General features: G+C 40.4%; 1 protein-coding gene across 4 annotated transcripts; it reads left to right on the top strand.

Moving 5' to 3' along the window:
- Window positions 1–1,536: 1,536 nt before the first annotated feature.
- prrx1b (paired related homeobox 1b) lies at window positions 1,537–26,644 on the top strand. Of its 4 annotated transcripts, XM_017718468.2 has the most exons (6): window positions 1,537–1,626; window positions 17,041–17,470; window positions 21,428–21,603; window positions 23,786–23,967; window positions 24,836–24,901; window positions 25,100–26,644. In XM_017718468.2, the coding sequence occupies exons 2-6, from the start codon at window positions 17,260–17,262 to the stop codon at window positions 25,230–25,232; spliced, it is 768 nt and encodes a 255-aa protein (XP_017573957.1). In that variant the 5' UTR covers window positions 1,537–1,626; window positions 17,041–17,259; the 3' UTR covers window positions 25,233–26,644. The 4 variants fall into 4 exon arrangements, with proteins under 4 accessions (XP_017573957.1, XP_017573956.1, XP_017573959.1 ...); XM_017718467.2 differs by lacking the exon at window positions 1,537–1,626 and having other exon boundaries at window positions 16,731–17,470; XM_017718470.2 differs by lacking the exon at window positions 1,537–1,626 and having other exon boundaries at window positions 16,734–17,470; window positions 24,836–24,897; window positions 25,100–25,250.

Here is a 26,644-nt window from a genome sequence, read left to right as displayed (position 1 = left end):
GAGCCTTCTGAGTTTTTCCATGTAATGCTTATAGTGGTCAAATAGGCAGAAATACGTTTTATTTGAGGAGTGATTGCCTCACAACGCCTTGCATGTAATCCTCCGCCATGAATGGAATAAAATAAGTGGATTCAAAAACATTTTGAGCAAAACTAAAAAAAACAGACACCAGGGAGTTTATTCATAACCCCACTTCATGTAATAATCTGTGAGGGAGCATTTAGAGGTGGACGCCTGGTTCCTATCACCACCACTGTGAACGTTTCTGGCCGTTTCTCTGGAGCAGAGCGTTTCACAGCAGACCGCTCTGAGTGGCTTTGCTTACACCTCAGCCGCTCCGCTGGATGGTGCAGAGTTTTTGAAAAATCTCTCGACGTGTCCTTTAAGGCACGAAGCCTGAGAGCTTTTTGCTGCTCGTGTCGTCGGTATAGTCTGAAAGATTCACGCTCCAGCTGCTTCTGTAGCGGCTTAATCTGCTTTAGGCTGCTGTCCCAGCGGCCTCCGCCCGGCCTTCATGCTGTTTCCTCCGCTCGGTCCCCTTCACAGCCCATAATGGAGCTAATTCACTTAAATAATTGATCTTTAGGCACCTGGGACAAATTTGTTCAGCTCCGAAATATAACAAGAGCCGCTGAGTGTGTACAGGACACTGCAGGGGGTCGGCAGTCAAGATTTCTCGAGACTCAAATGGCGGAAAGTAAATAAAACTGGTCGCTCGCGCTGTTTGACGTGTCGCGTGTAACGGTCACTGATGTATGGCCGTACACACACACACACACACACATCATAAAGACACAGGCATGGATTTCATATATGATGAGTGTGCATACACACACACACACACACACACACAGACAGACAGATATATATATATATATAAAGTGTGTGTGTGTTATGTAAAATGTGCACAATATACATATATGGACATGCATAATATATGGACCGTATATATGCGTCTGACAGCTTGGTGAGCACACACGCATGATAAAGCCTATGGATCACACACACACACACACACACATATATATATATACTCTCTGTCTGATGTGTGTCTGAAACATACACTGAGATTTTTTCAGAGCAAAAAAATCTAAATGAATCGCACCAGCAACATAAATGCAAACCTTATATACACGCAGCTGACATGTATGAGTAATATACACCAATCCGTATAGAATTTCAAACATATTGTGAAATGTGTTACAGATTATGGTTTCATGTATTGAAATGTGACTTATATATATACACACACACACACACACACACACATCGCGGCCGGTTAAGGCTGCCCGTCTCAGTGTCTGGGCTCCTGATCGAGTCCCCCAAACCCCCCTCAGCTCAGTAACCCGAGATCTGCGGGGGAACGAAGGGCGAGATGAACTTTTCCTGAAGGGGGTAAAAAGGCTATGATGACTGTTTGTCGGACATGCAGGTCGGCGAGTGTAAAACATGCCATTTCAACGCGGCTCTGACGCAGCTCTGTGGGTTAAATACGGCCTAAACCCGCCGCACGTCTGAGCCCCGCTCAGCGCACCGACCCCTCAGTCAGGGTCTCCCTCAGCCGGAGTGTTCGCTCAGAGCGAGAGCCGGACAAATGGCCCGTGTCTGCACCCACATCACTGAACAGTGAGTTTTTACGACTTATTCATATTATAATACTGACAATACAAGTGCGCTGATTTGTCATGTTTATCCCTTTCACTTCAGGCTTTTGTCCACAATCAATAAAAAATGTAGAAGATTTGATTTGATTGTGAACAAATCAGTTAATGTAATAAACAAACAAAAAAACAAACAAATAAATAAATAACACTAACAATTAGCTAGGAAAACATTTTGGCATCAAACAAACAATGTTATTATCAGCATTAGTATTATTAGTATTACTACAATTGCTACTACCAATACTACTACTACTACTATTACTATCACTACTATTACTATTACTACTGCTACTACTACTACTATTACTACTACTATTACTATCACTACTACTACTATTACTACTACTATTACTATCACTACTATTACTACTACTATTACTATCACTACTATTACTACTGCTACTACTACTACTATTACTATCACTACTATTACTACTACTACTACTATTACTATCACTACTATTACTACTGCTACTACTACTACTATTACTACTACTATTACTATCACTACTATTACTACTACTACTACTATTACTATCACTACTATTACTACTGCTACTACTACTACTATTACTACTACTATTACTATCACTACTATTACTACTGCTACTACTACTACTATTACTACTACTATTACTATCACTACTACTGCTACTACTACTACTACTACCACTACTACTACTACTATTACTACTACTATGACTATTATTATTACCATTACTACTACTACTACTACTACTACTACTACTACCACCACTACTACTACTACTATTACTACACTACTACTACTACTACCACTACTACTACTATACTACTACTACTATTATTACTACCACTACTACTACTACTATTACTTCTACTATACTACTACTACTATTATTACTACCACTACTACTACTACTACTATTACTACTACTATTACTACCACCACTACTACTACTACTATTACTACTAATACTACTACTATTACTACTGCTACTACTATTACTACTACCACTACTACCACTAGTACTACTACTATTACTACTACCATTACTACTACTGCCACCACTATTACTACTACTACTACTATTACTACTACTACTACTACTACTATTATTATTATTACCATTACTACTACTATTACTACTACTACTACCACCACTGCTACTACTAGTATTACTACTACTACTATTATTACTACTACTATTACTACTACTACTACCACTACTACTACTATACTACTACTACTACCACTACTACTACTACCACTACTACTACTATTATTATTACTACTACCACTACTACTACTACTACCACTATTACTACTATTACTACTACTACTGCTTCTCTACTACTACTACTACCACTAGTACTACTACTACTATTAGTACTACTACTACTACTACTACTAAAAATAATAATAATAATGATAAAAATAACCACAGCAACAGTTTATTTTGTTTGTAGCCTGTTTATTTTCTGTTAAAAATACAAATAATAAGCAAAAATATCCAAAGTAGACAAACACATTTAAGACGTCATTCAGGTTTTTTAACTGGATTTTCTTTCTCTATTTTGACAAACAGGAGTGACTGTGGTTTAGCTCTGTTAATGTACATTATTAACAATGTATCTGATTATGGATCATCTGAAATCCCTGTGCAGATTGTAAAAACAAAATCTATGCAATAATGTGCAAATCATTTAAACTATATTTTTTAAAACAAAACAGTACAAAGACAAGATATTAAACATTGAAACTGAGACATTTTATTGTTTTTTGAAAAATAAATGCCCATTTTGAATTTGATGCCAACAACACCTTCCAAAAAAGTTGGGACGGGGGCATGTTTACTAATGTGTTTCATCACCTCTTCTTTTAATAACATTCTGTAAGTGTTTGGGACCTGAGGAGACACTGCTGTAGTTTCGAAAGTGAAATGTTTTCTCGTTCTTGTTTGAAATAGTGTTTCAGCTGCTCTACAGTTCAGGGGCTCATTTATCATATTTTTCATTTCATAATGCAGCAAATGTTTTCAGTGGTGACAGGTCTGGACTGCAGGCAGGTCAGTTTAGCACCTAGACTCTTTTAATATGGAGCAATGCTGTTGTAATACATGCAGCATGTGGTTTGACATTGTCTTGCTGAAATAATCAAAGACCTTCTCTGAGAAAGACATTGATTGGATGGAAGCATGTTGCCAAAACATGTATATATCATTCAGCATTAATGACTTTCACAGTTGAGCACATCACCCATGCCATGTACACTAATGCCCCCCCTATGATTTGACAATATCATTTATAATCTTTGGTTTTGAATCAATGCAAGAATGAAAGGCCTGAGTCCTGAATGCAGTTTATGAGTTTGTTAGTGTGTGTTATTAGTGAGAGTGAGTGGAGTTTAGGGTTGTTGGTGGATGTCAGTATTAATATCGTTTCTGAGGTGAGTGTTGAATGTGTGATTTTAGTGAGTGTAGTGAGCTGATGTGTTTTAGGAGTGTGTGTGTCAGAATGTGACGGCTCCTCGCTGCTCTGACCCCCTGCCACTGATTACAGCTCCACTGTCCTCCTCCATTTCCCTAATGGAGCTTTAAGAGGCCCGTGCTGATTACACACACACACACACACACACACACACACACACACCAGGCTCTCTCTCTCTCTCTCTCTCTCTCTTTCTCTCACATACATACACACCACACCATATGTAGAAAACACACTCAAACACCCCCCCCCCGACACACATACACACACATCAAACTCACACAAGCACATTTTTTACAGAGACACCAGAAGCTAAGAGGGATCAAGAGTTGATGGTGATTACTGGATTAAGTGTTGTGTTGTTAGAGAGTCCTGACTGTTACCATTCAATGTGCTGGTCTATTAGAGAGTCCTGACTGATAGAGGTCAGTGTATTAGCCTGTTAGTGAGTCCTGACTGTTACAGTTCAGTGTGTTGGTTTGTTAGAGAGTCCTGACTGTTACAGTTGAGTGTGTTGGTCTGTTAGAGAGTCCTGACTGTTATAGTTCAGTTTGTTGGTTTGTTAGAGAGTCCTGACAGTTATCGCTCAATGTGCTGGTCTATTAGAGAGTCCTGACTGATAGAGTTCAGTGTGTTGGCCTGTTAGTGAGTCCTGACTGTTACAGTACAGTGTGTTGGTCTGTTAGAGAGTCCTGACTGTTAAAGTTCAGTGTGTTGGTCTGTTAGTGAGTCCTGACTGTTACATTTCAGTGTGTTGGTCTGTTAGAGAGTCCTGACTGATAGAGTTCAGTGTGTTGGCCTGTTAGTGAGTCCTGACTGTTACAGTTCAGTGTGTTGGTCTGTTAGAGAGTCCTGACTGATAGAGTTCAGTGTGTTGGCCTGTTAGTGAGTCCTGACTGTTACAGTTCAGTGTGTTGGTCTGTTAGAGAGTCCTGACTGTTACAGTTCAGTGTGTTGGTCTATTAGAGAGTCCTGACTGATAGAGTTCAGTGTGTTGGTCTGTTAGTGAGTCCTGACTGTTACATTTCAGTGTGTTGGTCTGTTAGAGAGTCCTGACTGTTATAGTTCAGTGTGTTGGTCTGTTAGAGAGTCCTGACTGATAGAGTTCAGTGTGTTGGTTTGTTAGAGAGTCCTACTGTTACCGTTGAGTGTGTTGGTCTATTAGAGAGTCCTGACTGATAGAATTCAGCGTGTTGGTCTGTTAGACAGTACTGACTGTTACAGTTTAGTGTGTTGGTCTGTTAGAGAGTCCTGACTGTTACATTTCAGTGTGTTGGTCTGTTAGAGAGTCCTGACTGTTATAGTTCAGTTTGTTGGTTTGTTAGAGAGTCCTGACAGTTACCGCTCAATGTGCTGGTCTATTAGAGAGTCCTGACTGTTATAGTTCAGTTTGTTGGTTTGTTAGAGAGTCCTGACAGTTACCGCTCAATGTGCTGGTCTATTAGAGAGTCCTGACTGATAGAGTTCAGTGTGTTGGTCTGTTAGAGAGTCCTGACTGTTATAGTTCAGTTTGTTGGTTTGTTAGAGAGTCCTGACTGATAGAGTTCAGTGTGTTGGTCTGTTAGAGAGTCCTGACTGTTATAGTTCAGTGTGTTGGCCTGTTAGTGAGTCCTGACTGTTACAGTACAGTGTGTTGGTCTGTTAGAGAGTCCTGACTGTTACAGTTCAGTGTGTTGGTCTGTTAGAGAGTCCTGACTGTTACCGTTGAGTGTGTTGGTCTATTAGAGAGTCCTGACTGATAGAATTCAGCGTGTTGGTCTGTTAGACAGTCCTGACTGTTACAGTTTAGTGTGTTGGTCTGTTAGAGAGTCCTGACTGTTACATTTCAGTGTGTTGGTCTGTTAGAGAGTCCTGACTGTTACAGTTCAGTATGTTGGTCTTTTAGAGAGTCCTGACTGTTACAGTTCAGTGTGTTGGTCTATTAGAGAGTCCTGACTGTTACATTTCAATGTGTTGGTCTGTTAGAGAGTCCTACTGTTACAGTTCAGTGTGTTGGTCTGTTAGAGAGTCCTACTGTTACAGTTGAGTGTGTTGGTCTGTTAGCGAGTCTTGACTGTTACAGTTCAGTGTGTTGGTCTGTTAGAGAGTCCTGACTGTTACAGTTCAGTGTGTTGGTCTGTTAGAGAGTCCTGACTGTTAAAGTTCAGGGTGTTGGTCTGTTAGAGAGTCCTGACAGTTACAATTGAGTGTGTTGGTCTGTTAGAGAGTCCTGACTGTTACAGTTCAGTGTGTTGGTCTGTTAGAGAGTCCTGACTGTTAAAGTGCAGTGTGTTGGTCTGTTAGAGAGTCCTGACTGTTACAGTTCAGTGTGTTGGTCTGTTAGAGTCCTGACTGTTACAGTTCAGTGTGTTGATCTGTTAGAGAGTCCTGACTGTTAAAGTTCAGTGTGTTGGTCTGTTAGTGAGTCCTGACTGTTACATTTCAGTGTGTTGGTCTGTTAGTGAGTCTTGACTGTTACATTTCAGTGTGTTGGTCTGTTAGAGAGTCCTACTGTTACAGTTTAGTGTGTTGATCTGTCAGAGAGTCCTGACTGTTACAGTTGAGTGTGTTGGTCTAATAGAGAGTCCTGACTGATAGAATTCAGTGTGTTGTTCTGTTAGAGAGTCCTGACTGTTATAGTTCAGTTTGTTGGTTTGTTAGAGAGTCCTGACAGTTACCGTTCAATGTGCTGGTCTATTAGAGAGTCCTGACTGATAGAGGTCAATGTGTTGGCTTGTTAGAGAGTCCTGACTGTTACAGTTGAGTGTGTTGGTCTGTTAGAGAGTCCTGACTGTATTAGTTCAGTGTGTTGGTCTATTAGAGAGTCCTGACTGATAGAATCCAGTGTGTTGTTCTGTTAGAGAGTCCTGACTGTTACAGTTGAGTGTGCTGGTCTGTTAGAGAGTCCTGACTGTTACAGTTCAGTGTGTTGGTCTGTTAGAGAGTCCTGACTGTTACAGTTCAATGTCTTGGTCTGTTAGATAGTCCTACTGTTACAGTTCAGTGTATTAGCCTGTTAGTGAGTCCTGACTGTTACAGTTCAGTGTGTTGGTTTGTTAGAGAGTCCTGACTGTTACAGTTCAGTGTGTTGGTCTGTTAGAGAGTCCTGACTGTTAAAGTTCAGTGTGTTGGTCTGTTAGAGAGTCCTGACTGATAGAATTCAGCGTGTTGGTCTGTTAGACAGTCCTGACTGTAATACTTCAGTGTGTTGGTCTATTAGAGAGTCCTGACTGTTACAGTTCAGTTTGTTGTTCTGTTAGAGTGTCCTGACTGTTACAGTTCAGTGTGTTGGTCTGTTAGAGAGTCCTGACTGATAGAATTCAGCGTGTTGGTCTGTTAGACAGTCCTGACTGTAATACTTCAGTGTGTTGGTCTATTAGAGAGTCCTGACTGTTACAGTTCAGTTTGTTGTTCTGTTAGAGAGTCCTGACTGTTACAGTTCAGTGTGTTGGTCTGTTAGAGAGTCCTGACTTTTACAGTTCAGTGTGTTGGTCTGTTAGAGAGTCCTGACTCTTACAGTTCAGTATAGCGGTGACCTCAGCTCATCTCTGCAGTCCATCATTGGCTCCCATCTTACATGGTTGTTTTGGTTTCATTCTTCAGCCTTGCAGTACAACTCTGCGTTACCATGCCAACTTCAAAAGCTGATTGGTACGTGCCTCCAGCTGACATCAAAGTGTCTGATCTTCTAAACTCCCGCCAAATCATGCAACGTAGTAGATTGTGCAGCTTTCAAAGTTTAAACCAGCTTCACATGTTGAATTGTCTAACTTAAAAATACTTTAAGACAAACACAAGTTATTTGTTTGTTCATATCGGTTCAGTTAGCTCAAAAATATCATGTGTACCCAGATACATTACTTCAATAAGCTGCATAATTATAAATAGTGAACACAAACTTTGAGGCATTATTATTATTATTATTGTTCTTGTTCTTGTTCTTGTTTTTGTTCTTTTTCTTCTTCTTCTTCATCTTCTTCTTCTTCTTCTTCTTCTTCTTCTTCTTCTTCTTCTTTTTCTTCTTCTTCTTCTTCTTCTTCTTCTTCTTATTATTATTATTATTATGTGTTTCTTGTATTTGCTGTTGTTTTTACTTGTTGTTTTTATTAATTATAAATAAGAAAAACAACATTAATTACATTATTTCAAATCATGTCTTTCCCCTCTGGTGCGTTTTGGTGCACTAGCGCATATTTACTTAATCCGTGATTCTCTGACAGAGGAGAGGAAGAGGGGTCGTTTCATTTCTCACACCACAGTTTAAATCTACCTCACTTTCAGGGGATGAAAGTTAATAAAACACCGCCTTATTAATATCAGTAAATGAAAGCCCTGTGATCCTCTGTTCGCCGTGTACTGAATCACCTTTACTGACGTCATAACTGAAGCCGGGCTGGAGCGCACCTAATGACGTAGGCGCGCACCTGCAGCTCGAGCTGTCCGAAGACGACTTCTGACCTGTCTGTTAAATAATCCCGCAGCGGTGAAAGCGCCGTGCTGGGTTCAGTGAAAAGACACAGGAACACCGAGCTCAGCTGCTCGGCTCTGATTGGCCGAGCGCGGTTTCGGGTCTAACGGACCCGTTTGCTTCTGTGTGAACTCATTCTGCAAATTTTCTGTCTGTCAACGAACGAAAGAGTGTATTTGCAATGACGTCACAGTCAAACAAACCGCGGTGATGTCATTCGTTTGCCTGATGTGCTCAGAATGACTGAACAAGACACAGACAGTGAAAGTGTGTGTGTGTGTGTGCGTGTGTGCGTGCGTGTGTGTGTGTGTGGAGTGTTACAGGCTGTGATGCTGTGATGCTGTTAGTTAGTTTTCTGTATAACAGTAATGATGCGTGGTTTGGTCCAGTCTGTCTGTAAGAGTGCAGCTGATTCAGTGCAGTAAATAAACCAGAGCAGCGCGTTGTGTTTAGTAGCATCTCACTGTTCACTGAGTCTCACACATTTCATTCATTTATTAATATTTATTTTTTAAAACGAAATGAGGCAGATCAGGTTTTTATTATTTAATATGAGGCTTTATATCAGGTTTTTATTATTTAATATGAGGCTTTATATCAGATTTTTATTATTTAATATGAGGCTTTATATCAGGTTTTTATTATTTAATATGAGGCTTTATATCAGATTTTTATTATTTAATATGAGGCTTTATATCAGGTTTTTATTATTTAATATGAGGCTTTATATCAGATTTTTATTATTTAATATGAGGCTTTATATCAGATTTTTATTATTTAATATGAGGCTCTATTTGAGGCAGATTCGGTTTTTATTATTGAATATGAGGCTTTATTTGAGGCAGATCCGGTATTTATTGTTTAATATGAGGCTCTATTTGAGGCAGATCCGGTATTTATTATTTAATATGAGGCTTTATTTGAGGCAGATCCGGTATTTATTATTTAATATGAGGCTTTATTTGAGGCAGATCCGGTATTTATTATTTAATATGAGGCTTTATTTGAGGCAGATCAGGTTTTTATTATTTAATATGAGGCTTTATTTGAGGCAGATCAGGTTTTTATTATTTAATATGAGGCTTTATTTGAGGCAGATCCGGTATTTATTGTTTAATATGAGGCTTTATTTGAGGCAGATCAGGTTTTTATTATTTAATATGAGGCTTTATTTGAGGCAAATCAGATTTTCATTATTTATGTATTTTTGTTTATTTTGTTTGAGGCATATCAGTTCTTTTTGTTTTGTTTGATTTAAGGCACTTTAGATTTTTATTTTGTTTGATGTTTTATTTGAGGCAGTTTAAATTTTTAAATTTTGTTTGATGTTTTGTTTGAGGCAGTTTAGATTTTTTTTTATTTTGTTTGATGTTTAATTTGAGGCAGGTTAGATTTATTTTAATTTTGTTTGATGTTTTATTTGAGGCAATTTATATTTAAAATTTTGTTTGATGTTTAATGTGAGGCAGTTTAGATTTTTTTATTTTGTTTGATGTTTTATTTGAGTTCATTTATATTAAAGATTTAGTTTGAAGTTTTATTTGAGGCAATTTAGTTTTTTTACTTTCATGTTTTATTTGAGGCAGTTTAGATTTTTTTTACTTTCATGTTTTATTTGAGGCAGTTTAGTTTTTTTACTTTGATGTTTTATTTGATGCAGTTTAGATGTTTTTACTTTGATGTTTTATTTAAGGCAATTTAGATTAAAACGTTTCTTTGGTTTTATTTGAGGCAGTTTAGATTTTTTAAATTTTGCTTAAGGTTTTATTTGAGGCAGTTTACATTGTTTATTTGTTTGATGTTTTATTTGAGGCAGGTTAGATTTTTTGTTTGTTAATTTATTTGAGGCAGATTGATATTTTTATTTGTTTGAGGTTTGATTTGAGTAAAATTAGATTGTATATTTTGTTTGATGTTTGATTTGAGGCAGTTTAGATTTTTTGTTTGGTGTTTTGTTTGAGGCAGATTATTGTTTTTATGTTGTTTGAGGTTTATTTGAGGCAGTGTAGTTTTTGTTTGGTATTTTATTTGAGGCAGTTTAGATTTTTTGTTTGATGTTTTGTTTGAGGCAGATTATTGTTTTTATTTTGTTTGAGGTTTTATTTGAGGCAGATTGCTGTTTTTATGTTGTTTGAGGTTTTATTTGAGGCAGTGCAGTTTTTTGTTTGATATTTTATTTGAGGCAGATTATTGTTTTTATGTTGTTTGAGGTTTTATTTGAGGCAGTGCAGTTTTTTGTTTGATGTTTTATTAGAGGCAGATTATTGTTTTATGTTGTTTGAGGTTTTATTTGAGGCAGTGTAGTTTTTTGTTTGATGTTTTGTTTGAGGCAGATTATTGTTTTTATGTTGTTTGAGGTTTTATTTGAGGCAGTGCAGTTTTTTGTTTGATGTTTTATTTGAGGCAGATTATTGTTTTTATGTTGTTTGAGGTTTTATTTGAGGCAGTGCAGTTTTTTGTTTGATGTTTTATTAGAGGCAGATTATTGTTTTATGTTGTTTGAGGTTTTATTTGAGGCAGTGTAGTTTTTTGTTTGATGTTTTATTTGAGGCAGATTATTGTTTTATGTTGTTTGAGGTTTTATTTGAGGCAGTGTAGTTTTTTGTTTGATGTTTTATTTGAGGCAGATTATTGTTTTATGTTGTTTGAGGTTTTATTTGAGGCAGTGTTGTTTTTTGTTTGATGTTTTATTTGAGGCAGATTGTTTTTATTCTGTTTGAGGGTTTTTTGAGGCAGATTGTTTTTATTTTGTTTGAGGGGTTTTGAGACAGATTGTTTTTATTTTGTTTGAGGGTTTTTTGAGGCAGATTATTGTTTTATTTAGTTTGAGGTTTTATTTGAGTCAGTGTAGTTTTTTGTTTGATGTTTTATTTGAGGCAGTTTATTGTTTTATGTTGTTTGAGGTTTTATTTGAGGCAGTGCTGTTTTTTTGTTTGATGTTTTATTTGAGGCAGATTATTGTTTTTGTGTTGTTTGAGGTTTTATTTGAGGCAGATTGTTTTTATTTTGTTTGAGGGTTTTTTGAGACAGATTGTTTTTATTTTGTTTGACTTTTTTTGAGGCAGATTGTTTTTATTTTGTTTGACTTTTTTTGAGGCAGATTGTTTTTATTTTGTTTGAGGGTTTTTGAGGCAGATTATTGTTTTTATTTTGTTTGAGGTTTTTTTTGAGGCAGATTATTGTTTTTATTTTGTTTGAGGTTTTATTTGAGGCAGTGTAGTTTTTTGTTTGATGTTTTATTTGAGGCAGATTATTGTTTTATGTTGTTTGAGTTTTTTTTTAGGCAGATTATTGTTTTTATGTTGTTTGAGGTTTTATTTGAGGCAGTGTAGTTTTTTGTTTGATGTTTTATTAGAGGCAGATTATTGTTTTTATTTTGTTTGAGTATTTTTTGAGGCAGATTATTGTTTTTATGTTGTTTGAGGTTTTTTTGAGGCAGATTATTGTTTTTATGTTGTTTGAGGTTTGATATGAGGCAGACAGACCCTCTGTATTGTTTATAGCTCAGTGTAGCACATGGTCCTGTTTTATAATGCAGTGTGTACTTTTCTGAGTCAAAGCCGTCTGTGTAGTATATAATTACAGCTTTGCTGAATCCAAACATTTTTAACACATAATCGAGTTCATTGTTGACCTCAGCATCAAAAATCATCCCAAACCAACACTGTAAAAAACTGCCAGGACTTTACTGTAAAAACATGGCAGCGTATGTTATCCTGTATGTTTTACGGTAACAGACATTCTGTTTATTTACAGTAAATGCACTGCTGTGGGTTGAAGTCCAGACATTTGCTGATCTTTTCTTTTTACAGTATTATCATTAAAGACGGCGTATTGCTGTCTGGTGGAATTTACAGTAAACCCCTGGCAGCTGTGGTTGCCAGAGATACACTATAAAAACATTATTTTTGTGCAGAAGTATTTTTCTGTAAATACAGACAATTGACTGTGAAATACTGGCAGCTGTGATTGGCAAAAATAAATGCACCTTAAAGAGAAAATGCTATAATACAATTCACCACGCCTGAATAGTTTGATTTATTTCTATAAAAATGTTCACTTAACCAGCAGTTTAGCTGAGCAGCACTGAAAATGTAAGGGTCGCTTCATCAAATGGCTTTTTTTATTAAGATAAAAAAAATAATAAAATTTTTATTATTTTATTATTTATTTTTTTTATTTTATTATTTTATAAAATAATTACCAAACTAACAAATCGCTCTTCAGAGATGAAATATTACTGGCATGTAGTTTTTTTCTCATTTTTTATTTTTTGTAGAGCGACTGACCTACAAGTGAAGTCTGTATAGGTGCCAGTTTGGGCGAGTAAAGCTGAGAAGTAACAGTGTAGATCGTATTTTCATACAGCTCCTTTTATATTTGTACAAATGTATGAAAATCACATGCTCGCTCTGTTCGCTGTTTACAGTGTTTTGATGCTTTGGAAACAGTATTTTCTCCTTTTTCTCTCCACAGTTTTAAAGTCGCTGTTTAACAGACTTTTCTGTGAATTTCAGACATTTTTTCTGCAGTTTGTGTCATTAAGCGCTTTCAGTCTGTACATTTTTGCTGATTAGTTTTTTCCCCTCGCGTCGTTTCCCGTCATGTTAATGTTCATCCAATGAGCTCATTTTTACCTCTTTACCAATTATGCTGGCCCGTTGCTGTGACGCTGCAACATCTCCCAGAGCTGAGGAGGCTTCGCTGTCTGCGGGCTTTAGAGCTCAGTCTGAGAAAAAACCACCAGCAGCACTTCAGACTTCAGCTCCGCAGACTCAACCATGCTGGAGCTGGAGAGGCCCGCGCGGAGGAGGGAGCGTGCAGAGAGAAAATAATGATGAAAAAAGAGAGACGGAGAGAGGGAGAGAGGGAGAGAGGGAGAGAGAGAGAGAGAGAGAGAGAGAGAGAGAGAGGGAGAGAGAGTCGACTCCGTCCCAACGGCGGCTTAATTAAATACATGGAAAGAACGAAAGCAGCACATCTGGTTTCAATCCGTTTCTCTTTGATGGCATCAAGTGTTCTTTTCCCAGATCTGCGGGCCGGAGAGCCGAGAGCAGCTCAGACTGCAGCGCTCTGATCCCCCCATACCTGAACACACACACACATACACACAGATACACACACACACACACACATACACACACACACACACATACACACACACACATAAACACACACACACACACACATACATGCACACAGATACACAGACATACACACACACACACATACACACACACACACACACACACATACACACAGATACACACACACACACACACATACACACACACACACACATACACACATACACATAAACACACACACACACACACACACATACATGCACACAGATACACAGACATACACACACACACAGATACACACACACACACACACACATAAACACACACACACACACATACAATCACACACACACACATACATGCACACAGATACACACACACACGCAGACACACATACACACACACACACACATGCACACAGATACACATACACACACACATATACATGCACACACACACACAAACACACACACACGCACGTACACACACAAACACTGAGCCCGTCAATCCGCACCGACTCTCTCTGGTCAGAAGACTGACCTAGTCTCATGTCTCGCGCTGTTGGACGGCTAGAAAGGGCGACGCCTCTGTGTGTTAATCAGCTGATCTGCTGCTGCGCGTGCTGCGCTAATGCGTTGTTGAAAATACCTGCAATAAAAGAGAATCGGTTCCATTTACTCGCAGTGGCTTAACTAGGGTCTTAAATTGCCCTCGGTATAAAAAATACAGACACCCAAGAGGAAAAATTATCAATTTATTTATTTATTAATTACAATTTATTCGTTCCTGGTTATCAACACCTTGAAATCATTAATAAACTGTTATAACACATTAATAAAAGCAGCAAAAATGAGCTGCACTGTAAAAGTGGCTCGTCAGATCTACCTATTAAAAATGACATCAAGTAAATTAACTCGATTTATTCAACCCAAATAAATGCTTTAAACGAACGATTCTTTCAATCAGTGCGGTGTCTGAGTTGAATAAACCTGGTTCAGTTGTTATACCACCGTCATTTGTACGGGCAGATCAGACGGGCCACTTCAGTGTCTGATCAATATGAAAATCTGACGAAGCTGACAGGTTTAATGACTGATGGAGAGGAAGATAAGTGTCCTGTTAGATCTGAGCCTTAACACTGTAAATGAGTGTGGATTCACTATTAGCCAAACAGCACGTCACTGCTGCCCTCTTTATTTATGTGTTGTAACCGCTTATTGATGATTTTTAACTACTTATTACCTAATTACTAATATGTAATATTAATAAACTGATTTGAAACCGTTTCTAAACCCCTTATACTTATTAACTGTCACAGGGGGTGCTACACCTAAGAGTACGTCTTCAGTACCTTTACTGAGGGAACATAAAAAATAAGCATTTTATATATATATATATATATCGCTGTTGTCGGATCAAAAAACCTTCATCTCCAAAATGGTAACTTTACAGGAGAAGGAAAAATCCTACCTTACGTTTAATGTAAGTCAGTGGAACCAGACGTTTTTCGTTTTTCCAGGTAATTTTGGATCATTTCTCTTGGTCCATTCATCACGAAATTCATAAATTTACAATTTTACAATTACACACAATATGTAGAACCACAAGTGCTTTCAAATTATTTCAAAAGCTGAAAAAGGACAAAAGTGGAGATACACTGTTTTGTTCTGACAGCAGCGATATTTCATTACTTGAATTTTCATATATATATATATATATATATATATATATATATATATATATATATATATATATATATATATAGTTAAGTTTGCATTAAATATGTGCATCCCCGCTGGAGAGAAAGACCTTAGCGTTAAACCTCTGAGGATACATTTAAATTGCTTGTATCTTGATGAAGGAAAGCTGTACCTGTGCCCTCTATTCTGTGCCTCAGTGGTGCCTCGGCGTTATAAATCATGAATATATCAAACTGCAGGTTGTACAGAATTTGAAATGCGCTGTATTATGAAGAAGAGGGAGATAAAGAGGAGTCAGAGCTGTCTGTGTAGTTCTGATGGAAGCTAACGGGTGCATGTTGGCAGGAGTGTGCATTTGTGACAGAATCTATCAGAGGGGCTGTCCCGGAGCAGACCCTCTCAGAAACACTGCCACAGGCGTAAGATCACGGTGTTGTCTGTTGGCTATTCTTTGATATCGGTCAAGCTACACAGCAGAACAATGTTAATGATCGGCTGAAGCTCCCCAGCACTGAGCTCCAGATCCAGAGCTAATCATCCAACATCACTATGTGACCTCACTAACGCTCTTGTGGATGAATGCAATCAAATTCTCACAAATGTTCCAACATCTGTAAAGCCTTCCTGGTAAGTAAGAAGGACAAACCCCATATTAGTGCCCTCGACTCCTGAAGAAACGCTGAGCAGAGCCAATTTAAATAAATAAAACGTATGAAATGACTTTATTAAGATGCTACTATTATTTCGCCTTCTGATCTGTCACTGCTCATCACTGCGCCTAATGAGAGAGAGACAGAGAGAGAGAGAGAGAGAGAGAGAGAAAGAGGAGGGAGGGAGAGAGAGAGAGAAAGAGAGAGAGACAGAGAGAGGAGGGCAAGAGAGAGAGAGTGAGAGAGTGAGAGAGAGAGAGAGAGAGAGAGAGAGAGAGAGAGAGAGAGAAAGAGGAGGGAGGGGGAGAGAGAGAAAGAGAGACAGAGAGAGGAGGGCAAGAGAGAGAGACAGAGAGAGAGAGAGAAAGAGGGAGAGAGGGAAAGAGAGGGAGAGAGAGAGAGAGAGAGAGAGAGAGAGAGAGAGAGAGAGAGGGAGAAAGAGACAGGGAGAGAGAGAGAGAGAGAGAGAGAGAGAGAGAGAGAGAGAAAGAAGAGAGAGGGAGAGAGAGAGAAAGAGAGAGAGACAGAGAGAGGAGGGCAAGAGAGAGAGAGAGAGAGAGAGAGACAGAGAGAGAGAGAGAGAGAGCGAGAGAGAGAGGAGGGCAAGAGAGAGAGAGAGAGAGAGAGAGAGAGAGAGAGAGAGAGAGAGAGAGAGAGAGAGAAAGAGGGAGAGAGGGAAAGAGGGAGAGAGAGGAGGGCAGTCTGCTCTGTTCAACGTCAGAGACACAGACTCTGTTTGTGCCACGTAAATGCCGCGCGCCTATTAGCTCTCTCTCTCTCCTGCGCGCGACCGAACGCCTCGTTTGAAGTCCCTGTGAGAGCGTTTGTGAGAGCGCGCGCGCACTCGTGTGTGCTACTTTTTGAGTTCGCGCGCGTCAGCACAGCTGCAGGCCCGCGCTCGCCCTCCTGCGCGAGCTTTCGGACGACGCTTCAGCTTCTTTTCCTCTCTCTCTCTCCCTCTCTCTCTCTCTCTCTCTCTCTCTCTCTCCCTCTCTCCCTCTCTCTCTCCCTCTCTGTGCTCAGTGTGAGGAGCAGCGCAGCGCTGAAGCGGAGCGGACTCTACAGCGGACTCCAGCCCAGCGAGCACACTTTCGGACCACCGCTTGCGCCCACCTCTGACACACGCACTTCTGCGCGAGCTGGTCGGCGTGCGTGAGAGAGTGTTTTCGTTTGGGCTGTACGTGCGCGAGGACCCCCGGCTCGGCTCGATTCCCCCTCCCAGCCGGCGTCCTGCTCGCTGTCATGACCTCCAGCTATGCCCCTGTAATGGACAGACGACTGGAGACGGACAGCCTGCAGGCCAAGAAGAACTTCTCGGTGAGCCACCTGCTGGACCTGGAGGAGGCGGCGGACATGGTGGGCCCTCAGGCCGAGGAGAGCGCGGGGGACGCGGGCCGGGCCATGTTGGAGTCGCCCGGACTGACCAGCGGCAGCGACACGGCGCAGCACGAGAGTGAGTGACCAGGGGCTTCACAGCCGCCCACCTAAGGGCACACACGCACACTTACACACACACACACACACTGGTCGCACTGGGAGAAGCAGGAGAAGCGCGTCTGTCAGAAACGCTTTTTAATAACCAAACAGAGCAGCGCAGTGAAATAAAGCAGCGCAGCTAACATCTCAGCGGATTACAGCGCAGGTTTGCCGTCTAACCGAAGATACCGAAGACCCTTGAGGCGACCACCTCAGTGACAGTTCAATGCCCCTTTTTTCTGAGTGTGGTCAGTTCAGCGCGCGGATGTTTTCACACGTGAATGAAGCGCAGGCTGGTCGTCGATAAAAGTCCGTTGAGGTGGCCACCACGGTGAGGGGCTTTGGTGGGTTTTTCGCCCCCCATCCAATTCAACGCGACCTCCTAATGTCGAGTAATATGCAGAAATAAAGGTCTCTGGGCCCCTCTTGTCACTGGGGTGGTCGCGTCCATCTCAGTACGTTTAGTCGGGGGACATATCTGGGGACATATCTGTACCATCATGCACTGAAACTGCGTGTTCTGAGCTGCACTGCCCCCGCACCGCGTCTCGCCCCGGGACTTTTATTTCGCTCTTCTGTTTTAAAGCATTCGGTTATGAAAAGGTACAAATACACTGGAAACCGGCTGTTACGGTGTTTGCACGAAAAACATGTACCTGCGCAGAAGCTTCGTTTCTAGCGGTGTGGATGACACAGAAGTTTCTCAGCCCCGTGTCTTCTGTGTTTGGGACCGCTGGGCAGTGAAGTGATGAAGCTTTAAAAGCTGGCTGTTTATCAGTCCGAGCACAACTGACCGAACCGTGGCTTGTCCCTGCGTCGTCTCGTGCTATCTTGAGTTAGTCCTGAGTTAAGTGACATGTTAGAGACTTTAAGGCTCGCATCTTAAAATAAAACACCAGATCGTTTGGTTAATTCGGACAGCGCGTATGAACACAACTCCTGTTCAATTCGGCATAAACTCGTTTTAAAGCGCAGTTAGTCCGTTTACACTCACTGGGAGCATCAGCCGAAACAAGAGCTCCTCAATGTCCGCTCTGACCTGAAGCCCGCAGCGCCCGGGAGTCCAGCGCTCAGAACTGGACCCGCGAGTTCGTGAACAGAAGCGAATCGTGAAGAGGAGGATGAAGGTGCGAATGAGCTGACGGCACAGCGCGGGAAATCTGCGACGAATTCAGCCCATCAGACCACCATGAACAGCCCACCTGAGCCCTCTGAGCGGAGATCTGTGGTTGTGTGAGGCGGAGAAAGCGCGTCGTTTACCGCGTTGGGGCTGTGGCTTTATTTCAAAACCCGAATCCAGTTTTTCTGATTTTATTTGATTGTATCTCAGGTTTTTTTCCAGTTTAATAAAATGAGCCTATTGGTCTCGCCTGCGGTTCTGTGTCTGTGAGTTGTGTATAATTCTTGTAGGACTTTGTGGATCGTGCCGCTTTTTTTTCTTTGATATCTTTTTATTTAGTGAATAGCTTGAAAGCAGCGCGGCCTAAATGACCAGGAGCGAAGAGCGATATAACCAGTCGGATTATAAGACACTGCGTGTGTGTGTGTGTGTGTGTGTGTGTGTGTGTGTGTGTCAGTACCCTGTTTTCCCTTCATGAAGAGCGCTCGCAGCTCACAGAGATGAATGTAAAGGCGGTTTTCGCTCAGAAACGCTGTGTGTTTAATAGCAACGCACTCACTCGTGTGACTCTGAGTCATTCTCTGTTAAAAGTAACGCAAACCGTGTGAAGAGGGCGCTGAAATATTTCAGCACAGCTTGTGTTTAAACGAACTCAACATGCTTTCGTCTCTAACTGAACGCACTGCTGTGCCCAGTCACATCTGTTCTTACAGTGCGGACAAAATATTACTCTAGTAGGCCTGTGTTAATAATATATATATACATATAAAACATTGTGTGTTATTTGTGCGTTTTATATATATTTATATATATGTGTGTGTGTGTGTGTGTGTGTGTGTGTGTGTAAGATACTGCGGTTGAAATGCATAAATCGTTACATATCAAACGAAAGACATTTATTTATTTATTTACTTATTTATTTATTTAGTAAAATCTGGATAACATTATTTACTAAAATCATTTCGCTTCTGTCGGAAGGAAGTATCTCCATTTTTTGTCTTTTTTTGACGTCATTTGAAAATGCCTATCGCCCTTTACATTGCGTGTAAATTGCGTGATGAATGGACCAAAAGAAACGGCCCAAAACGGCTTGGGAAAGCGTCTGGTTCCATTGACTTCCATTCAAAATAAAGCAGGTTTTTTCCTTCTCCTGTAAAGTCATTGTTTTGGAGATGTGAGGTGACGAGGTGAACAGCCATACATTACTTTTCCATGACCTTGACTGAGGGCAGGCTTAATCTGTCCAGCCCGGTTAATTCTGTAGACTCCGGTTTATGGCAGAACAGCGCAGACCGCGCGTTCACACGGACAATCCGCACGTTTTATTCGAGCTGCTGGTTCTTAACGACCTGTCTGAACACGGCTCTGCCTTCACAATCAGCGAAAACATAAATATATAAAATATGCATTAAAAGCGTTTCATATAAAAGAGCAACGCAGCTGGTTATTAGATTAGACACATCGTTTGTGTTGTATTTGCGGGACCTAAGTGTTGCAGATGATCCTGGTAGAGTGGATTTATTCTAATTAGCGCCGAGAGAACAGCCAATGAAAAGCGAGCGTTAATAGCGCTGTGACCAATGGCAGCTGCGTAGCGTTGAATATTTTTCTGCTCTGCTAATCGCGCCTCTCCTAATTAAACTACCCTGTGAAGTGAAAAGGCGTTTGAGTGCCTGCGGTACAAAACACATCGCAGCTCATACACTGTAAATACAGGCCATGTCCCAAATCACATCACAGACAGTTAAACTGATCACTCATGCTAATGAATGGATAATTAAAAGCTTTTTATAAAGACAGTGTTATACAGCACTGTTGTCAGAAGAAAGCCTCCAAAATGGTAACTTTACAGGAGAAGGAAAAAACTACTTTACTTTTAATGGAAGTCAATGGAACCAGAATTTTTTCCAGGTCATTTTGGGCAGTTTCTTTTGGTCCATTCATCATGCAATTTGCGCATAATGTGAAGGACAACAGGTACTTTCAAATCATGTCAAAAACGGAAAAAGTCAAAAATGGAGATGTGATTTTGTTCCGACAAAACAGCGACATGATCAAATCAGTTATATATTAATCAAGTAAGCTTTGTCAAAAAAATATATGATCAGCTCTTTTAAAATGTTACCTTTTCATTTTGTATTTAGGACTGAAATATAATAAGTTTATCCGAACAATATTGAGGATGTCTGAGGTTCCCAGATGAGTTTCGGTCTGAAGCTCACAGTTAGCATTAGACTGCTTATATCCGATAGCCTACAGTGCCTTTACAGCTGGTGCCTTGAAGTCATTTACTTCATATTTCTAATTTCAACTTCCTCAGTCGTCAGAGACAGTAAAACGTCCCGTCAGCACAGTAAACATTTATAGGCTAATCCTCTAATGAGTAAGAGTCCCATTAAGGTTTAATATGTCAGCAGGCTAGACTTTATATGCCTACCTGTACAAAAACTAAACACGGGCTCAAAGGCCTCAAACAGTCAGCGCTATTGCCTCGAAGCAGTTTCTTGTTCTACAAGAGATCTGAAGATAAAGGCCTAATAAATAGTTCTTATATTCTTCATTCACTTTAACCTCTCGTACTCTAATTTGCTCCATTCCTAACAGTGAATAGTTCCTGAATAATGAATCTTAAGACTCATAACCAAGTAACAAGCCTGAGGTTTGAGGGCTTACTGATTTTATCACACTGCATGACTGGCCTACCTTTGGAATGTTATTTATTAGATATTTGGTTGACAGAAGCGGCTTCTAACAGTGTTATTTGCAGTCAGAGAACACTGCTAATGTGCATATTGTATGTGACGGTGTGGACAGATGAACAGCTGAACTCAGAGGAGAAGAAGAAGCGCAAGCAGAGGCGGAACAGGACCACGTTCAACAGCAGCCAGCTGCAGGCGCTGGAGCGAGTGTTCGAGAGGACGCACTACCCCGATGCTTTCGTTCGAGAGGACTTGGCCCGCAGGGTCAACCTCACAGAGGCCAGAGTGCAGGTAGGCCTACAGCCCAAATGCATCAAATGTCTCAAATCTAGCCACGAGAGCTGGAAATTAGCCATGTGGTGATACTGATATGATACGAAAAGTTAAAAAAATGCAGGCCTAAGTCAGGATCGAGATGTCTGATACAAACGAGCTCAGCTTTTCACGATGTAGATTTTGTCTGACCTGTGGGAAAGACATCCAAAGTGTATGGTTAGACGGTTTCTCTGGTTTCTCAGTGTGTGACACCAGGTCTGGCCCCTGGATACACCACTCCGCCAATGGATAATTATGGAAGACACCTTGGGTTCTGCTCAACCAGGAGATATTCTGCATATCCAGTTCTGATCGCACTTGTCTGTGATACCCCATTGTATACCACGCCATTAAATAACTTAATTAGGAACATCTGTCACTCTTTTGGAGGACATTTAACCCAGATGTTCTACTCAGTCTAGAAGAGACTGCTATAGATGCACTTCAGAGCATCTGTGATTTGTGTGTGGACCTTGCTGGCGTCCTGAAAATGCTCGGCTGAGAGCTCTCGCTCAGTTTGAATGCACATGTTGTAATGAGAGGCTTTTTTCCCCCTTTTCACCAAACGATGGGGATTATGCCCGTTTATAGATCAAGAGAGAGCAAGAGAGAGAGAGGAAAAGAGAGAAATAAAGCGAGCAAAAACACATCTGTGATTAATGTGTCCCAGAGAGGGTGAACGATTCAGAAAGGCTTTGATAAAAGCGACTTGGAGCTCATTCCTGAGGCACTGCGTAACCGGACACTGCGCCTCCACCAGGCCTGCCGGCTGCGGCCGGAGCTCGCAAGAGGAGAGTCTGGCTCCACCAGCGTTTAGAGAAAGATGAGTGGCGTTTCATGACTCCTAGGTCTGTCATTTGTGCTTGTATATGCAGAAAGTAGCACACCGTAGATAGTGCATGCTGTACTGTGTATTTTAGAGTGTGATATAGTGCATTTCTTTAAACAACAGACCAGGAGACAGAGCAGGATATCTTGAGTGTTTTAGTGTTTTTGTGATCTCACATGTTGCATTGCTTTTATACAACATTACTGCAAAGTGAATATAAAAGTAAGTAAAGAAGGGAGAGCATGGTTTCAGTTGTCTGCCTTTAATAATAGCAGAAAAGTAGATCCAAGCAGCATAAAGCAACTATTCTAACACCACAACAAGCAGTATGTGCTGAAAAAACCATACTGTTATCATATAAAAAACTATTTTCAATCATCATTTTCTCAAATTCTAACCATCACAAAATAACTGTATTGCGTAAAGTTTGTAGAAAGATGTGAGATTCCTGTATGTGTGTGCTAGGATGCCATTTGGCCTGTGCGATGCACCTGGGTTTATTTTCTCACTCCTGCATGGAGGATTCAGGCTTAAAAACTCTTAGACAAAAGTGCATCTGCAAACTGCCTTTTCAACATGATGTCAAATATAATTCAGTTAATTCAGTTTGTTCAGTTCTGCTGTCCAGTGACCCCATTAATATCCCTGAAGTATTACATACTAAAACGTATTATTCAGTAACTACAGGGACCTCAATGCAATCCTAGATTATAGAAGTGTGTAATAAAACTTTAGGCCTGCATTTGGGCCCTGGCCATTTAAGGGCTTAACTGTTTTTAAGTTTTACACAGCTCTTCATCTAAATGAAAATGACACCATTTTTCCAATTCCTGACCCTCCTTGACAAATACATGGTGAAATGCAGACATGCTGAGCTGTTTTTATTTGCTTGTGCCTTTCTCATATGTGTGCATAATAATCACAATAATCAAACACATGCTACATTTATTTCTGCATGGAAACCCTTTCCAACAATTTCAAACAGGACACATGATGGAAACACTCCATGTTATTTTCTGCATGGTTTTTTTGAGAGAAGAAATATTTTGTTTATTATTTTATAGCACTTTATCATTTAAAAGATATATGCAGTCCTTCACCACTTCTGATGCACTGAATCTTGTGTGCCTTAGATTGTCTGTCAAATTTCACGTTCATCAGTGTAATTATCAGAGATGTATTAGAACTGCAGTGAAAGAGCAAGAACTAAATGAAAAGGAAGACAAAGAATTTACCTCAACACAATGGACAGTTTTTATACTAAAAGGCATTTTTTGACCACAGATTCTCATAACAGAAATATTCTGTTTCGTGCTGTGTCCCTCATAGGTTTGGTTCCAGAACCGACGGGCGAAGTTTCGCCGTAACGAGCGGGCCATGCTGGCCAGCAAGAATGCCTCACTGCTCAAATCCTACTCAGGAGACGTAACAGCGGTCGAGCAGCCCATCGTCCCCCGCCCTGCCCCCCGGCCCAACGACTACCTATCATGGGGCAGCGCCACCCCATACAGGTAACCCTGATAACCTTCCAGCAGCATTTACCCCCAGCGTGTACCCCCTGCTCTCATGGCCCCCTCAATCCCAGCATGCCCCCAGGTACCCGCTATGTTTTGCTTTCATTTCCTCTTGACTCATGCCTGCTGCCATCCCTGCATTATTAACCCAGCCTTTCGCTCTCCTTATTTGTACCACCTTGCCTCATTTCACCCGTCTGGATATTTGTCTTCAAAGTTTCCTGCAGCATGATATTCATACCCTTTACTCTCGCTGAATGGTTTTGACACTTTTTAAAATATTTCTCGTAGCCAAACAGAATGACCAAAAGGAGCATATGAAATACTATGATGAAATGCTTCGCTAATCAAAATGACAGTAAAATAAAGCAGTGTAGACTGACTGCATACTCTGCCAGTTCTGCGCAGTGTTCTCTCTCAGTTGAGGAGGGGTGGGAGCGATCCCTTCACCATAAGGTGATAATCTGAAAACAAACCATATTAAATCCACCTCTGAACCTCATGACCTTTGGGTTATAGGATACGTGCTAACAAACACAGGAGAAAAGCTCCACTGGGCAGGATTTTCTGTGACTCTGGTTACATTGGTTTTGATTTACAGTAATCTCAGCCCTTAAAAGTGCTGTATTGAATAGCTGACCCGGCCGTCCAGGCCAAAACCTCGGTTCCCGGCAGTCCAAATGTGTTCCTCAACCGGGAATGTTTTCTGGCACGGCTACCATCATGAACAGTAACCATGCCAGTAAAACAAGGCGTTGCTGATCCAGTTCACACATAAGGCACTGATGTGCATATATATTGCAATGATTATTACATGTTAATAACATATATACAAAGCATTAATAACTATTTATATATTCTTAAGCTGGTTCCCAAGGTCGGAGGGAGGGCCAGTGCGAATGCCACAGAAAATGCTGCCCACAGAAAGCAAGTACATTTCATTTTACTATGTGTCTTTTTTTATATTTCTAAATCATTATATAGTTTAATCTGTACTGTACATTGTTTGGAGTCCCTCCCATTTGGAGACTGTTTGCTTAAAAATATCTCAGCTGACCACGTAAAGTTTTACATTTATTTTCTCAGCACTGGAACCTGACTTTTGCTCTCTGTATTTCCTCTCCATCAGCACAATGGCAAACTACCCACCCACTTGTGCCAACACCACTTCCACCCAGGGAATGAACATGGCCAACAGCATCGCAAACCTAAGACTGAAAGCCAAAGAGTACAGCCTCAACCAGGTGCCCACCGTTAACTGAGCTTAGACAGAACGACGAGAGGGGAGTGAGAGAGTGAGGGAGGGGAGGACAGAAGAGAAAAGAGAAGGCCTCGCCGGAGTTGGATGACTTGGAAGGCCTCAAAAGAGCTGGATGAATTGGTCTGAAGCAGAGATCCTTCTTTCACCCTTCTGCAGAGCCAAACTCCACTGAGAATGGAACAGTCTCCCTGCTCTCCCCCCCCACCACCCTCCTGGAATTATGGTTCATTCCCCTTCTGCTCTGGCTTTTTTCGTTACCATCTTCATCACTGCCGATGAATGTAGCTACTTTTTTTGTTCATATATCTGGACTCTGATACGGAGACTGCGAGGCAGTCATAGTGTCTGGATGAGGTCATTTCTTCTTTCTTTGTTGTTCTTCTTTTTGTGGCTTTTAAATTTTGGCTCAACTGGATTTGTTCTTCAAAGAAAGCCAGTGGAGGACTGTAGTTTGCTGAATTTGAAGTATGAAAACTCACTGAAAACAATGTGGAATTCTACGACTCTGTTATGTGAGAACGAAGACCCATGGACTGATCGAGAACACTCAGAACAGCAGACCTTGTGTTCAGTGCCAACCAGGGGAAGTTTCTAAATGCATTTTATTCTTGATACTATACCACTGACTAGTAACTGCTGGCCCTTGGTCTATCTAACTGCTCCACATACTAACACAAATGTAACTCTTTTTATTTGTATTTTTGGAGAACAACCATTCATAGTTCCTCTTTTCATCTGTATGACATTTATATTTGCAAAGCTTATGAGAATAAAAATGACTTCACTTCGAGCAGCTTTGAAATCAATAATAATGACATTTTTTAATCGATTCAAAAAGGTGGTGCAACTTTGACCATCACATCATCTGATTTTTTACAGATTTGGCACCAAATTCAAAGCTAGTTCATCATTTGCTTTTCTGCTACTTTCCCATCCCTGGTCTTTGCTGATAACTGTTGCAGGCAACAGAGCACGTATCATAACATAAAACCATAAATTTAATTTTTTTTTGCTTCAATCTTTAACTAACATGGTAAGACTAAGTCAGTAAGGCCTAATATCGTGGAGTTCCCAAATGTTAATGATAATGATGTTAAATTTGGGAAGTATAGTGATAAAATCTATAAACATGTTTTATTAACTCCAGATCCGGCTCTTTCCATGAAAAAGGAAAATTGGAAAGTCATTGGACGTTTCCAATCTTTTCCTTTTGTGCCTATATCTGGTCATGTCCAAAAACTGAAATATGTATTTTTTAAATGCTGTAATCGCAGCATTTGCAGAGAAGTTGCAGTGTTGTGTGAGGGCTGGTGAATTAATACTTTTTTCTTAGTGTGTTTGTTTTCAGAGATGATTAACACTTGCTGTTTTTAATCCAAGTAATTGAGATAAAGCAAATGATTCCTTGAATTA

This window comes from Pygocentrus nattereri, chromosome 4 (assembly GCF_015220715.1).
Source record: "Pygocentrus nattereri isolate fPygNat1 chromosome 4, fPygNat1.pri, whole genome shotgun sequence".
Lineage (NCBI taxonomy): Eukaryota > Metazoa > Chordata > Actinopteri > Characiformes > Serrasalmidae > Pygocentrus > Pygocentrus nattereri.
This window is presented reverse-complemented; position numbering and strand designations above follow the sequence as displayed.

Bases quoted from the DNA above. Each gene is read 5' to 3' on its own strand.
- prrx1b (XM_017718468.2), top strand. From the start codon at position 17,260: ATGACCTCCAGCTATGCCCCTGTAATGGACAGACGACTGGAGACGGAC. The intron at 17,471-21,427 runs GTGAGTGACCAG...CGGTGTGGACAG, and splicing joins CGACACGGCGCAGCACGAGA to ATGAACAGCTGAACTCAGAG. The intron at 24,902-25,099 runs GTACATTTCATT...CCTCTCCATCAG, and splicing joins ATGCTGCCCACAGAAAGCAA to CACAATGGCAAACTACCCAC.